Source organism: Solanum verrucosum, unplaced genomic scaffold (genome assembly GCF_900185275.1).
Source record: "Solanum verrucosum unplaced genomic scaffold, falcon-dt-bn FXZP01000220.1, whole genome shotgun sequence".
Lineage (NCBI taxonomy): Eukaryota > Viridiplantae > Streptophyta > Magnoliopsida > Solanales > Solanaceae > Solanum > Solanum verrucosum.
The window spans coordinates 1,451,432-1,466,761 of record NW_026020308.1 but is presented as its reverse complement, the minus strand read 5'-3'; the positions used below and the strand labels follow the sequence as shown (position 1 = coordinate 1,466,761).

Genomic DNA, 15,330 nt, shown 5'->3' with positions numbered 1-15,330 from the left:
AGAGGGTGTTTGGATAAGTTTTTTTTTAAGTGACTTAATAGTTTAAGCCAAAAGTCAAAAGTAGGTACCTTTTTTTTTGTTACTTTTTAAGCTTATGTGTCTCAGAAAATTAAAAAATGCTTAAAAGTAAAAAATATCTAAAAATAAGTTAATTCAAATATTTTCGGAATTACTAAGATTCTCCTTTGAATTATCTAAAAATAAGTTAATTCCGACCCTTTTCTCTTATTTCTTTGGCACACGTGCACGCGCGCATATATATATATATATATATCAACAAATAATACATTTAATTAAGATCACAAATGTCATGTGGTGTTATATTTGTCTTTTTAATTAGTAAATGTTAAACAACTCACATTTCAAAATATTGTATTGATTTGTATTGAATTTATTTAGTAACAAACAACTTTCTCTAAATAATTTGTAAACTAATTTATTTAAATAAATTTACTAGTACAAATATAAAACATAAAAAAAAAATATATAATCAAAATTATTTGAGGGATATTTTTATTTTTACATAAACTTATCCCATGGTATTATATCTTATGTATTACTAATACCTCCAAGTGGAATGTATTAGTAATACATCCTATAATACCATGTAGGATGTATAACTAATTCATATACCAAAATTCCTACCAAACGTAGTACTAAATAGTACCATACATAATACATGAATTATTTTTCCTAATACTTCCTACCAAACGACCCCTTAATTGCTAATTAATATTGGGCTATATATTGCCAATTAGAGTCGTCAATATGGGTTAGGCCTGTTGGGCCGGTCTGGCCTAACCCGGGATTTAATAGGGCTTGGCTAAAAATTTTGGAGCCCATTTAAGAAAAAAGCTTTTTAGCCCGGCCTGAATAAGCCTGCTGATTTGTGGGACTTGAGAAATATAGGTAGGGCCGGCCCGTGGGCCAATAAAAATTAATTAAAAAATATAATATAATATTAAAATTTAAAATTAAAGAGATCCAAACTCAAAATCTATTTAAAGTTTTTTAGGAAATCACTATGTATAGAAGTTGCATCCACCATGAAAATGTTCAAACACTTGTTGCTACTCAAAACTGGTTACATAGTTTTTCTCAAACTGGTAATATATTTTTGTGTACATTTGAATATTATAATTCTCAATTTAGTTATTTTTTAATATTTAACTAATTGAAACCACATATAAATTGCAGATGAAAATGAAGATGTTAAGACAATCTTCCCACAAGTTGATTCAGATATGCTTAATGAAGATGATCATGAAGGGTTAGATACGCCATAGGTTTCATGAAGTGTTAGATACACCATAAGTTTCATGATTTTTTAAGGAGTTTATTTTTTACTTTTTTATGGTTGGAATATTGTCATATTTTTTGTGTTTTATTGTGATCATTGCAAAACAATTAAGTTAATATTTTTATTTAGATATTTATACTTTTACTTGAAAAAAAACTCAATAAATATTATAAAGATAATTTTATTTGTGGATTTGATTAACAAGTAGTAACATTAACACCATGTAATATTGTTTTGTCGATATTTATGATAATATTTTTAAATTATAATTTATAATTTAATTTAATAATTATAAAGAAATATATAACTTTTTAAAAAGTGGGCTGGCCCGGCAAGCCTGTAGCCCACGTACTTGTGGGTTGGGCCGACCGTTTTCTGGCCCACACAAAAAATGGGCTAGCCTAGCCTGGCCTGACCCGTAAAATGTCAAAGCCTGTATGGGTTAGCCCGGATGGGGTGGGCTAGCCCATATTGACAGCTCTATTGCCAATTGTATATAATAGTTGTATGTTTGGTCAATTCCTCAACATTGATTTGGGCTTCAAAGTTAATCCAAAAAAGAAAATCTGGGCTTCAAGTAGCAACAAATTACAAAGCCCATCTAACTAATATTGGGCTTTTCATCAATCCATACCATAAAATCTTAAACCCTAGCAGCTCCCTATATATATATATATATATATATATTCTCCTCATCTCTTATAATTTACCGAGCAATAATTTCAAGCTTCAATACTACCATTTTATTTTCTTGTGTGTTAATTTTATTTTAAATCTGTGCATAATTAAGCCGATGCTCTGGATAATTAGAATGAAGGTAGCATGGTTATATGTACAGAAATTGAATTATTAGAGTCGACATGTCTGCTACCTCTGATTTCTCTATGATTTGGTGGCCTGGTTTAGACTCACATTCATCTTCTTCTTCTTTTTTAATTTATGTATACAGTATAATTTTTCGACGAATATCGTTAAAATAGATATGATCTGTGCACAATTAAGCCGATGCTCTGGATAATTTGAATGAAGGAAGCATGGTTATGTGTACAGAAATTGAATTAATTGAGTCGACATGTCTGCTACCTCTGATTTCTTCCTGATTTGGCGGCCTGGTTTAGACTCACATCCATAATTAGTCTAAATAATTGTCTTCAATTATGTTATCGGATGAATATTTTTAGATCTAATTATTAATTAAATGTATTTTGGTTCAATTTCGTATAATTTAAAAGTATTTTTTGACACTTATCGATTTAATCACAAAACGAATTGAAGATTTAAACAAAGGGGAGGCTAAGCATTGGAAGTTACAATTTAGGATTTTTCACCAAAGTTATTATATTTTAGGATTTTTACTAAATTTGAAAAATAAAATGTAAATAGTACCTAAGATTTGAAGTTAATTTTGAACCATTTAAACCTTGAGTTGGCCTCTAGTTTTGATTCAAGGAATCAAACCCCTTGTATATATACTAAAAATAATAGCAAAAACCTATGTATATAGTTAGAGTTGTTCATGGTTAAGTTTAGTTTGGTTATTGGTTAAAATTAAAATTAAATTAATTTAATTGATTTTTAGATTTCTCAAACTAAATCAAATCAAATGAAAAAAATATACAATTGGACTTCTATTATTAACTTATCGTGTCAAAGAAAGCGTGACTATATGACCTGAGGTAAAAATTATTATTACAAAAGTGATGTGATTCAATTAAAAGAAAATGTGAATGTGATGTGAGGTACCAAAGTTATTATCATAGAAAGTGTGACTATATGATGTGAAGTAGAGATAAAAGTAATGAATTTTGATAAATTTATACTTGGAGTTTTAATAGTTGGATTGAAATTTAAGCAATGGATTTGAAAGTTAATTAAAATTTAAAATTAAATGGTGGGGAGTTTGGTGTCAATTAAACCTAACCAAACCAAATATTGATTTTTTTAAGTTGATTAAATTTGATTTTTTAACCAATAATTATGAACACCCTAGATGAGAGATATGTGTCTTATTTAAAATTTAAATGTCAAAATCATATTATATTGATAAGCATCATAATCATAATTAAATCAATTAATTTTGGAAAACTATTCTCTAAATTTGGTAAGAACAAAATATTCTCTACATATTTTGATATTCATTAATATTATTAATTTCATCTTATATTTTTATATTCAAATATATTAAATGGGAGAGAATTTGGTGACAGTAATTTTTCGATCTGTATATCAAACACAATTTAAATCTAAAAACTCATAATGCACATACTGAAAATGAAGAACTTACTATTGGATTTATTAATAAATAAAACAAGTATGATTTAAAAGGGCAGGACATCAATTTAACCATGCATGACTAACCATAATACAAGAGAAAAAAGAAAATTAATCTAAAAATTCGTGTTATTTCAAACTTCAAATTCTCTATTTCAAGTTATAAAACGTGATCAAAATACACATCATTCATATGTCCTCCCCACATAGTCCTCCTAACGTTCGAATCAAACATCTTTGGATTATCTCTTAATTCATCAGCTGCTTCATGATTAAGTGGATCTTCATAATTAGGTTCAGTAAACAAATGAACTAAACCATAAATCACAGCATTAATATTCAAAATAGGTTTCCAATCTTCTCTAAGAATATTAAGACAAACATTACCTTCTAAATCAATATTTGGATGATAAACTTTGACTTTACACTTAACTTTTGGTGCATCATGTGGATAAAGAAATGGAATTTGAAATGTAAATGGAAATATACCATCATGATAATAACCTTCATCAGGTTTAATTGTAACTTCAAAATTCATAAGATCATCTTTTCCATTTGGAAATTCAATTTTACAAATTGGTGGTAAAGTTAATTCACTAATATCTCTATGAACACGTAATTTTGAGGCTGATTGTTCTTTAATTGGTGTTTTTGATCCTGCATTTTCAGCTGCTTCTTTTTGTTTTTCTTTTACTTTGAACAAATTAATCATGGTTAAGTAATAATGTTATATTATTCGCGATGTCAATTACAAGTTTAATTAATAAAATAAGTTGAGGAGATTCGCATTATTTATCGGTGTTGTGGATGGAGTTGTAAATGTGACCGAGTCATTAGAGGAATTAATGGAATTTGCATTTTGTGGAAATTAATATTTAACCATGTATTAAAGCTACACGAATTTTCAAGTGGATGAAATCGGTCGAATTGTCTCAGTTGGGGATGGGATTGCACGTGCTTATGGATTGAACGAGATTCAAGCTGGGGAAATGGTTGAATTTGCCAGCTACTACTAATTACAATTATTTTTTTTGTCATATCCTCAACTAACCCTCCATAAATAATTATACTTTGTTCTTTAATCATGTATTTTTTTTGTAGTTATAAAACATAAATGTTACTATGATCTATTAGGTCGTTTTGAGTTGAGGGACTCATTTTGTGTAAATGGGACTCATCGTAGTTTCATTTGGTATTTTATGACTTGTGAAGGTAATTATATCAGTGTATGTAAAGAGTGAATTTTGAGTCTGACTTAGCCTTAAAAGCTAACTCAAGAGACCATCCAATATCTCTTTTTATTCGATGTAGGATAACTCAACAGTGTCACAGATCCTGAAGGAGTATATCAACGTTTAATTGGATGCTTCATGTATCTCATAATAACATTGCCTTACATGTTATTTCTTTGTGAGCGTTTTATTCAGATATTTAAATTGTGCTAGCGATTAGTTGCATATGATTGTTGTTAAGAGAGTGAGTGGTTAGGTGTCGTAAAGGAACTCTATGGTATCAAATTCAACAAAAAGTGCTAAAACTCACCTAAGGATTGAGGCTACAATCTTGAGATAGTTGATAACAAAATCAGCTAAATATTTTATTTTTAGGGATTTTGTTTGTTTTATGTTCCTTAGGAGTATTTTTAAAAAAATTAAGAAAATAGAGTTTTTACAACTGTAATTTTTCAGTCATAACAAGTTTTTAGTTGTATTGTTTTTTGCTTCATTGTATTTATTTGGAGCTAAAATTTAATAAAAATAGACTTTTTAGTCATCATTTTTTTTTTGAATTTCTAAAAACAACATTCAAACGTCTATTAAAACACATATCTCGTATACAAAATATAGTAGAACACTAAATAATTACATCCAACTCTAGTGTAGAACCTCTAGCGATGTCCAAATGGAGCTAATTTTCTTCGTCCATTTGGTTTTTTTTTTTTTTAGGGAACCCCGCATTCGCTACCATTTCGGTGCGCACATGGAACAATAGCTCGCAAACCACATAGGAGAGATAACCCGCACTAGGCAAGCCCGATGAGACGACCTCGACCCAAAAGACAAACCCTTTCTTTCACTAGCAAGGAATTTCAAACTTGAGACCTCCAACATGCAAAAATGCATTTTTTTATATCTAACTAACAAAGAGACCATTATTTAACCGTTACAAATGATAGCACAATACGAGTTGTTGTGGCATTAACAATTGAATTAAAAGTATCCTCTAAATCCACTCGTTCAATTTGTTGTATCATTTTACCACTAATCGAGCTTTAAATCTATCTTTCACTCTACCATCATTAGGCATTCGAGTAAGAATCAATTGATATATAGAACCCAAAAAAATAAAGAAAGTATTTAAAGCTAAGTTGAAAAAAAGTGAATACAAACAAAAAAAACTCCTTATCAAATTATATTTCAAATAATAAAACGCAAACATAAATACACATTCCAAACTATATAAGCTAAACTTTAGTACTTGAAATATCAATAAAAATATTATTTAAAAACACATTATAGGATACGATCATAAGTCAAGCCATGCACACTTTCTCCCCACATAGCACTCCTAACGTTGGATTCAAACGATCTTGGATTATCTCTTAATTCATCAGCTGCTTCAGGATTAAGTGGATCTTCATGATTAGGTTCAGTAAACAAATGAACCAAACCATAAATAACAGCATTAATATTCAAAACAGGTTTCCAATCTTCTCTAAGAATATTAAGACAAACATTTCCATCATAATCAATATTTGGATGATAAACTTTGATTTTGCACTTAACTTTTGGTGCATCATGTGGATAAAGTATTGGAATTTCAAATGTAAATGGAAATTCACCATCATGATAATAACCTTCATCAGGTTTAATTGCAACTTCAAAATTCATAAGATCATCTTTTCCATTTGGAAATTCAATTTTACAAATTGGTGGTAAAGTTAATTCACTAATATCTCTATGAACACGTAATTCTGAGGCTGTTTGTTCTTTAATTGTTGATTTTGATCCAGCATTTTCAGCAGCTTCCCTTTGTTTTTCTCTAACTTTGATTAAATTAATCATGATTAAGTAATTTTGTTTAAGATGTTAATTACGTACGAGTTTAATTAAATAAGATAAGTTGTTTGAGGAAATTCGCAATATTTATCGGGTTATGTTTTTTTTTTTTTTTGTTTTTTTGGAGTTGTGGATGGAGTTGTGAATGTGACCGAGTCATTAGTGGAATTTACGGGGAATGGACATTTGGCAATAGATAAAAACATTTAAATATTATTTTCTTGTTGTAATAAATAAATCATTCTTTTCGTACTCCAAATTAATATTTGTTTCATAATGAAAATGTAATAACCAACCTTCGATTTTTAGTATTTGTGTTTCGAATGAATTTTATGTATGTGTATAAATTCATGTTAGTATTTGTGGATAGGGTTGAATTATCCATAACCTATTTGATTAGGTTCACTATTGCCCTGAGTTAATCTATTGATCCGTTAATGCTACGATCGTTATTTCTTGGCTTATATTTGCCCCTAAAATAAACAATAACATGATGTAAAATTCATATGACATGACACTCTCCTATTTATACTTATAATAATAACCCAATATCCATTCATTTGATCAAATATGAGACATGAAAAAATGATAGGGGCATTAGTGGATCAATAGGTTAAATAAAGGTAATGATGAATCAAATTGAGGGTATTTTTAGTCCTTTTTCGTATTATTTATGACTTGTTGGGTGATTTAGATGGAGAATTGAGAGCTAGATGGTTTACCTAGAAGTTGAGACTCAAAACATATTACTGAACTGTTTTTCAATAGTTGTTGTTTAATAGTTGTATTGCAGCTCGATTTAATCCGACTTTGTGTCAGAAAATTTCACATAGAGATAAAACATTCCTTAACAAAAGCAACATCATAAACGATGTTCGAACCTAAAACCTCAAATTAAGAATCAAGGAATACTTACCGGTACTCCACTATAATTATAAATTAATATCTCGGTTAGTCCAATGAAGATTTTTGTCTTTTTTTCTCCAACATAAAACAACAAAAACTTAATTTTCCTACATCTTGTTCTTGTTTTTCTCAACTCACTTTATATTCTCAGCATATTACCTATTTTACTAAGAAAAATCCCCTCTCCAATGCTTCTTCCTTTCTAGATATAAAACTCTAATTATGGATTAAGAAACTAAGACATTCTTGTAATTAGAACTTCTTCATTATCTTGAGATTTAGAATTTGTTTTTTTCTCTTTAAAAACTATGGAAAATTCTCAGAGTTATGGAAGAAGAATTGGGATACTAAGCTTATTTTTGGGCATTTTCTTAGTGATGTCTGGTGTTAGTGCTGAAAGTATACATAAAATTTCAAGATCCCTTTCTTGCGTATTCATTTTGTGTTTAAGAAAGAAATAATACATAAACGTGCCTTTTAATTTGACCTCAACTGACATTTTTTGTCCTTCAACTTTGAGTATGTACAAGCTGACACTTTAATTTATATAAAGTTTAACAAGTAGACACAATCATCTTACGTTCGTGTGAGATACACTCGAACTGATTTGTAAAACATCACGCAAGATGGGTGTATCTACTTGTTGATCTTTATATAAATTTAAGTGTCTCCTAGTGCACACCCAAAATTGAAAGATATAGATTTCGGCTAAAACCAAATTAAAGAGCAGGTTATGTATTATGCATGAGAAAATATTACTATAAGTTTTAACATGTCTTATTTCATTCATCAGATAGGAAACACCCCACAGGAAATGTGAATTTGGCACCATTTGAGCAGTGGAGAAGTGCCTATTTCTGCTTGCTAAATGTAAGTTGTTAGCTTCATCTCTCCTTTAGATTCAGTGATGCACGCAGAATTTTATTAAACTAATATTGACTTATTATCATAATTAGACTTGCAATGAGTTTGGGTCTACATTTTAATTCAACTTGCTGTTTTATACTAAAATTTTTTTCATATTATATGCAGACATCTCCAATTTGTTCAAAAAAGCATACACTCACAATGTCTGGATGGCTAAATGTAACAAATGAAGAAGGCAAACAATTTTGTGTAAAAGGAGGCTGTGGAGATTATACTAAAGGAGTACTCGATTGCATTCATCATGTCAAACGCCATTTTTGGTTCGCGAACAAGGCCACTATTAAACATATCTACGATACCATCGATATTGGTTGCAACACCTCACAAGGTCTTTCTTTTTTTTGTTTAACAGATTAATTTTTATACGCTGATAATATATAGAGTGTAGTGTATCCATTCATAAATTACACATGAAGATTTTTAAACATCTCTTTTTATAATTTTTATTCTAATAAAATATATTAAATTTGTTTTTGTACTTGATATTTCTACTAATTCCTTCATGCACATTGCAGGTTTTAGTGGAACAAGTTTTTACCCCCACTAGGGTTCAAATCAGCATCAACTTATCGTCTCTTTATATTACACATATATAGCAATCAAATAGAATAAAAGAAGCAACAAGTATTATGTATTATAGACATCAAAATTATGTACTTTATTTGTTTCCTTTGGAGACAGTTTAGACTGATTTCTCATGTGTGAAGGAGTCAGTCACCTTTTCTTTTGTATGCATAGTAATCTAATAATATTTCTCTCTTCTTTTTTTCTTCCTACAAAAGATTTTTCTAATATTTGTCAACCTATAATCCTTTAATATCATTTTATTAGGTGATTAAAGTTTATGAGAAAGAAGAAAATACTTGCATTGAGTATATCATTGGAATATGCCTCAAGGCAACTATGGTTTTATGACTTGCACAAAAATAACCTGGGTCAACTAATCATCCAAGTCCCTACGGGCACATCCGATTAAAAAAAAAAACAATTATCCCAAGGTTCAGAATTACTTTTGTTGAGCAACTTCTTAAATATATTTTTTTTAAAAAAGACAAAAAATAACTAAATGATCTTTGATATAATAACATAGAGTCGAAAGATCATGTGTTTACTCCCATAACGTACTTCTTAGAAACCTTCCACAAACACTAGCTTTAGTCACTAAGGCTTTGATCAAATGAACAAATCACCAAACATTTTGTGTGCTAGTTTTACTCTACTAAAACCCCTAATGAACAAATACCGTTAAATGTCCTATCAATAAAGAATTTCGTGTCTCGCACAAACTCAACTTCATTGTACTAGGCATAAAGCAAAATTTCTCAAGCTATTCACCAGTTAACTTGAGTAAACGTTTTTAGCTGCACTTCAAGACAGGCAGACACTCGCAATATTATCAAACAAGAGGAGAGGAGAGGATCTAACCACATCTTGCCCCTATACCTTATCCCTATCTTTGTGCAATAGAAAAGTTGATTTCAGTAGACCCTCAATACAATGGCGCATGACCAAAAGGTATATAACACTCGTAACATATTCTCGTAATAATAAAATAGCTTGTTATCTCCATTTCCATTTTCAACAATGGTACCAGATGAGACTTCAGGTTGATAATTGTGAATCAACCCTAAAATTCAAAGATCTCACCATATTTGTCAGACAAATTAGCAGAACTAGGGGAAAGGCGCATGTCAAACTGGCAAACAAAGTAGAATTACGTACATTGCAGTTTCTCCCTTACTAGTCATCAAATAGATATTCACAAATTGAAAACACCGTTCCCTTGACAACCCACATGAAGGGAGAATAAGAAGTAACCAAGTTCTTTCACGGAATTTATTCATTCACCCCAAGCACAATAAGACATTGCTGTTACAAAAGTCCCAGACATGCCTGGAGACAATTTTGTGCATCATCCCATTGCGTATTTCTGAGTCCAGCTACGGGCAGTGGTTTCGTATTTGGCCCTGTCAGTCTTGTACATGTGAGCAATTTCAGGTACAAGAGGATCATCTGGGTTTGGGTCTGTCAACAGAGAGCAGATGGACAGCAGGACCTGCAAGCATATTGTTGGTTACACCTTTTCACCCAAAGGTAACTCAAAACGGGAAAAAGAGATACGTTGCACAAAATTTGAGTGGTAGAAAACCTTTTTTAAGATTTGAATATTTCTGAAGGGAGAACTCTTTGCACAAAAGGAAGGGTCAAGAACAAAAGGGAAAGCTTTGGAAGGAGTAATTAAAAGTTGCAGTTGCAAGAAAAAAGACAGTTAACCTCACTTCACTTGAAATGGAACATTTCAAAACTTCACTTGTCTAGAAAATAAGTCAGCTGCATCAAAAATACGAGAGTAGGGAGACCTATGCTGATTAACTTAATTTTCAATAGCAGAATCATCCTTGAGAACTTACAGGTATCAATATGGACTTTGGATTTTTGTAGAGAGCAATTCAAGACCCAAAAAGCAGTGTTAAATCGGGGCAATGAAAAGAAAGGTTAAGCTCCAAACCTTGGATATGGTTAATGCTGGACTCCACTGCTCCTTAAGAATATCCAGACAAATACTTCCATTGCTATTGATGTTGGGATGGAAAACCTTAGTTCTGAAGGCAACCTGAAACAGCAAAAATATCATTTGTAAAATCACCACCTCAGATTATTACAATGAAGAGAACTTCATTTAGACAATTCATAAAAGTGCTCAAAAAAGACAAGTAGACAACACACTTAATATCCAGATACAGGTTAACTTGTTCTAACAGCAAACTGATGCTAGCTCCTTAGTTGTTAATAAAATTAAAGAGACAAGTAAATAACAAGAACTGAAGGTCAGACCTACACAAACAAAAGCTGTACTGCTTCTGCAAGAAATGTTTTAAAAAACTCATATTTGAGATGGCTTTACTAAGGCTCCAACATATGAGCAAATGCAAGCAAAATGATCACTCTCCTCCTCAATAGAAAAAACAAAGTAGTGAACACATAAGTGAAGACCAGGGATATTCTGGAGTTGAAGTATACCTTTGGAGGCTTAAAAGGATAATCTGGAGGGAAATGAATTGAAACCAAAAATACACCTCCAGCATAAGGGCTATCTGTAGGCCCCATGATTGTTGCTTGCCAATGGAACATATCCTCTGCCACTGGACCTGTATGAAGCCAAATATGCTAGTGAATATGAGCATAAAAGTTTCTACCAGGTGGTCACTGAAAATAGAAAAGTGAACATCTGGAGTGCATTCCCTTATACATAATAACATTCCACAAAGGTCGCAATCAATGACAGCATAGCCACCATGACCTCCTTTCCATCTTAATAATTTTTGTTATTCACAGATGAAAGAGGAGCAGAACAAGACAAAATCCATACTGGAGGAAGCATCAAAACAACATCATCTTTAACGCCTATCCAATCCATAGAGAATAATACAACCCCTAGGAGGCCAGTTAGGAATTGTAATGTCAATCAAGCTGAGAATGAAGGAAAAGTGAAGCACAAGAAAGAATGACACACAACTTGAGGTACCATTCTTCACATATTAATTGCCATCAATGACATCTTGTATCCTCATGGCAAAGAGCGCGACAAAAAGAGTTGCTAGAGACTAGAGTGACCAAATAGTGCAAAATGATGTGTATTCAACTGGAATGCACAAATCAGAATGGAACAATGAATAACATAAATGATGTTATTTCACGGACATCTTTACCATGCCATACTGCTTATTAAATCAAAGAGCAGATAGCTTCACCAGCAACTAAGGTAATTATTTACTATATTTGACATATCTGCTAAAAGTTACTCCGAGCCATTATCTGCAAAGAGAAGATGGAAGATCCATTTTTTATATGGTAGAGTCCAACCCAAACACCCTAAAACAAGGACACTATCATCAATACATGAGTAGGGACCTATAGTTCCGTTGGCTAAGAAAACATAACTCCAGAAAGCCAATAAATTGAACAATGGAATAAATAGTTCAGCTAAATTACCAGCACTGCATGATGTGGGAGGATCCTTCTGCAGATCCTTGAGCTCCTTCAATATCCTCTTCGACGCCATCAATTAGCCCCCGTACCTTCAACTGCAAACCCTGACCTGATATTCAAATGAAAACCTTTTACCACAAACCATAGATCTTCAAATTCCACAAAAGCAACAACCAAGAAAAAGCAAACCACAGCAAAATAAAAATAATAACACATAAATCAAGCGCAGATCTAAGCTATTAATATCACGCCTATCACACCCACTACTTTCAGCTCATCACAAATTCATAAAGACAAACACATTACATACAATTCTTTTTAATATAATAAACCTCACTCAAAATTCACCAACTATAAACCTTAAAAGTAACATAGGATCTAATTGATTGTTCATAAAAAAAATCATAGATCTGTTTAATTTTCTGAACAAAACCACACATTCTAGTGGATAGATATACTTCCATCAGCTCATCACACAATTTTTGTATATGTAAAATATAATATTAAAAAATTGCACATACAATTAGCTTACTAACTCTGAATCCACTGACTCTAAATCCCGAATTTGCAGCTAAGGCGTTATCCAAAAACTTAATTAATTGCTAATAACTAAAAAAATTAGATCTGCTTCATTCCTTAAATAAAATCATACATTCCAGTAGGAAAATATATACAACTACTACTTCAGACACAATTTTGTATATGCAAAGAATAATATTAAAAAATTGCACATACAATTAACTTTACTAGCTCTAAATCCCAAATTAGCAGAGCTAAGACGTACCCAAAAACAAATTAATTGTTAATTATAAAAAAAAATAGATCTGCTTCATTCATCAAATAAAATCATACATTCGAGTGGAACATATAGAAATACTGCCTTCAGGTCGTGACACAAAATTGTACACATAAAAAGAATATTAAAAAATTGCACATATAGTAAAATTTAGTAGCTCAGAATCAACTCACTAAATCATGGAATTAACTATCAAAAACTGTTTAAAAAATTGAACAAAAATAAAATAAAAATGCAAGATCTGCCTAATTCAAGTGGATAGATATATACAATACTTCCTTCAGCTCATAACACAATTTTGTATATGTAAATATTAATATTATAAAATTGCACAAACAATTAACTTTACTAGCTCTTAATCCACTGACTCTACATCCCGAATTAGCCACTAAGACGTATCCAAAAACTAATCAATTGTTAATAGCAAAAAACAACATAGATTTGCTTCAATTTCTTAAATAAAATCATACATGCTAGTGGAAATCCATATACAAATTCTGCCTTCAGCTCATGACACAAAATTATACATGTAAAACTAATGTTTAAAAAATTGCACATATAGTAAAACTTAGTAGCTCAGAATCAACTCACTCTAAATCCTGGAATTAGATATCCAAAACTGTTTAAAAAATTCAAAAAAACAAAAGAAAAGAAGAAGCTAGATCTGCCTAATTCAAGTGGATAGATATATACAAATACTTCCTTCAGCTCATCAAACAATTTTGTATATGTAAAAATTAGTATTAAAAAATTGCACATACAATTAACTTTACTAGCTCTTAATCCACCGACTGTAAATCCCGAATTTGCAGCTAAAACTAATTAATTGCTAATAGCCAAAAAACCTAGATCTGCTTCATTCCATAAATAAAACCGTACATTCAAGTGGACATCCATATACAAATTCTGCCTTCAGCTCATAACACAATACTGTATATGTAAAACTACTACTAAAAATTGCACATATAGTAAAATTTAGTAGCTCAGAATCAACTCACACTAAATCCTGGAATTAGCTATCCAGACCTATTCAAAAAAATTCAAAGAAGCTAGATCCGCCTAATTCGAGTGGATAAACATATACTACTTCCTTCAGCTCATCACACAATTTTGTATATGTAAACATTAATACAAAAAAACTGCACATACAATTAACTTAACTAGCTCCTAATCCACCGACTCTAAATCCCGAATTAGCAACTAAGACGTTATCCAAAAACTAATTAATTGCTAATAACCAAAAAAAAACTTAGATCTGCTTCATTCCTCAAATAAACCATACATTCGAGTTGATATCCATATACAAATTCTTCCTACAGCTCATCACATAATACTGTACATATAAAACTAACAGTTAAAAAATTGCACATACAGTAATAAATTTAGTAACTCAGAATCAACTCACTCAAAATCATGGAATTAGCTATCCAAAACTGTCTAAAACAAAAACTAGATCTGTGAATTTTGAAGTACCTGAAAGTGATGAAACTGGTTAGAGAGGTGGATTTGCTTGAGTTGAAATTGAAGGAGACGGAGATTGCAGAGGTGGAAAAGGATATTTTTGAGCCAATAGCAGAGTAGTTTGGAAGAAATGGAAGAAGAGAAGAATAAAATGGGAAATTGGAGTGTTATAAAGGAAGTATTCAGTAGGGTCCAGTTTCTAGAATCCTCTTGTACAAGTCATAATTTTGGCGTATGATCAACGCTAACGCCACCTTTTTATACGTTGCTCTATTTATTTATTTTCCTAACCATAGGGTTTCTTGCCTTTCGGGATGTTAGCGTTTGCGGGTAATTATGATTTTGAACAAATATACATATTTATTCTACGTGACAATTTCATGTCCTACATGGCGTTCTACATGTATTATGTCATGTAGGACACATGTGTCTACTTGTTTAATTTAATACAAGTTAAAGTGTCTATTTGTGCACACTCAAAGTTGAAGTGCATAGTTATTCGTTGAAACCAAATTAAGGGTTATGTTTATGTACTATGTCTTCTAATTTAGCCAACTTTTGTTTATATAAATCTTGTGTAAGCAATTAAGCTTTGTCATTGTTCAATCTAATTGCGGCCT

The 15,330-nt window shown here is 31.1% G+C and overlaps 4 protein-coding genes and 2 non-coding genes across 6 annotated transcripts in view; 3 read left to right on the top strand and 3 right to left on the bottom strand.

Annotated features, from left to right (window-relative positions):
- The window catches only part of LOC125835145 (peroxisomal membrane protein 13-like), a 49,385-nt gene that overhangs the window by 14,812 nt on the left and 19,243 nt on the right, over positions 1-15,330 (top strand). The gene's annotated exons all lie outside the window — the stretch shown is intronic.
- On the top strand, positions 2,110-2,216 carry LOC125835155 (small nucleolar RNA snoR100). The gene has a single exon (XR_007443395.1). It is a non-coding gene; the product is annotated as a small nucleolar RNA snoR100 (small nucleolar RNA).
- LOC125835156 (small nucleolar RNA snoR100) lies at positions 2,322-2,428 on the top strand. The gene has a single exon (XR_007443396.1). It is a non-coding gene; the product is annotated as a small nucleolar RNA snoR100 (small nucleolar RNA).
- Positions 3,708-4,283, bottom strand: LOC125835150 (NEDD8-conjugating enzyme Ubc12-like). The gene has a single exon (XM_049514287.1). The coding sequence runs from the start codon at positions 4,281-4,283 to the stop codon at positions 3,732-3,734; it is 552 nt and encodes a 183-aa protein (XP_049370244.1). The 3' UTR covers positions 3,708-3,731.
- LOC125835149 (NEDD8-conjugating enzyme Ubc12-like) lies at positions 6,085-6,638 on the bottom strand. The gene has a single exon (XM_049514286.1). The coding sequence runs from the start codon at positions 6,634-6,636 to the stop codon at positions 6,085-6,087; it is 552 nt and encodes a 183-aa protein (XP_049370243.1). The 5' UTR covers positions 6,637-6,638.
- Positions 10,138-14,883, bottom strand: LOC125835151 (ubiquitin-conjugating enzyme E2-17 kDa). Its single transcript, XM_049514289.1, has 5 exons — positions 14,723-14,883; positions 12,457-12,562; positions 11,485-11,612; positions 10,973-11,077; positions 10,138-10,519 (listed from the first exon to the last, which is right to left on the bottom strand). The coding sequence occupies exons 2-5, from the start codon at positions 12,524-12,526 to the stop codon at positions 10,376-10,378; spliced, it is 447 nt and encodes a 148-aa protein (XP_049370246.1). The 5' UTR covers positions 12,527-12,562; positions 14,723-14,883; the 3' UTR covers positions 10,138-10,375.

Coding starts and splice junctions, on each gene's coding strand:
- LOC125835151 (XM_049514289.1), bottom strand. CDS start 12,526: ATGGCGTCGAAGAGGATATTGAAGGAGCTCAAGGATCTGCAGAAGGAT. Junction 11,613..12,456: donor TCCCACATCATGCAGTGCTG/GTAATTTAGCTG, acceptor GGCTTCATACAG/GTCCAGTGGCAGAGGATATG. Junction 10,520..10,972: donor CAGCATTAACCATATCCAAG/GTTTGGAGCTTA, acceptor ATATGCTTGCAG/GTCCTGCTGTCCATCTGCTC.
- LOC125835150 (XM_049514287.1), bottom strand. CDS start 4,283: ATGATTAATTTGTTCAAAGTAAAAGAAAAACAAAAAGAAGCAGCTGAA.
- LOC125835149 (XM_049514286.1), bottom strand. CDS start 6,636: ATGATTAATTTAATCAAAGTTAGAGAAAAACAAAGGGAAGCTGCTGAA.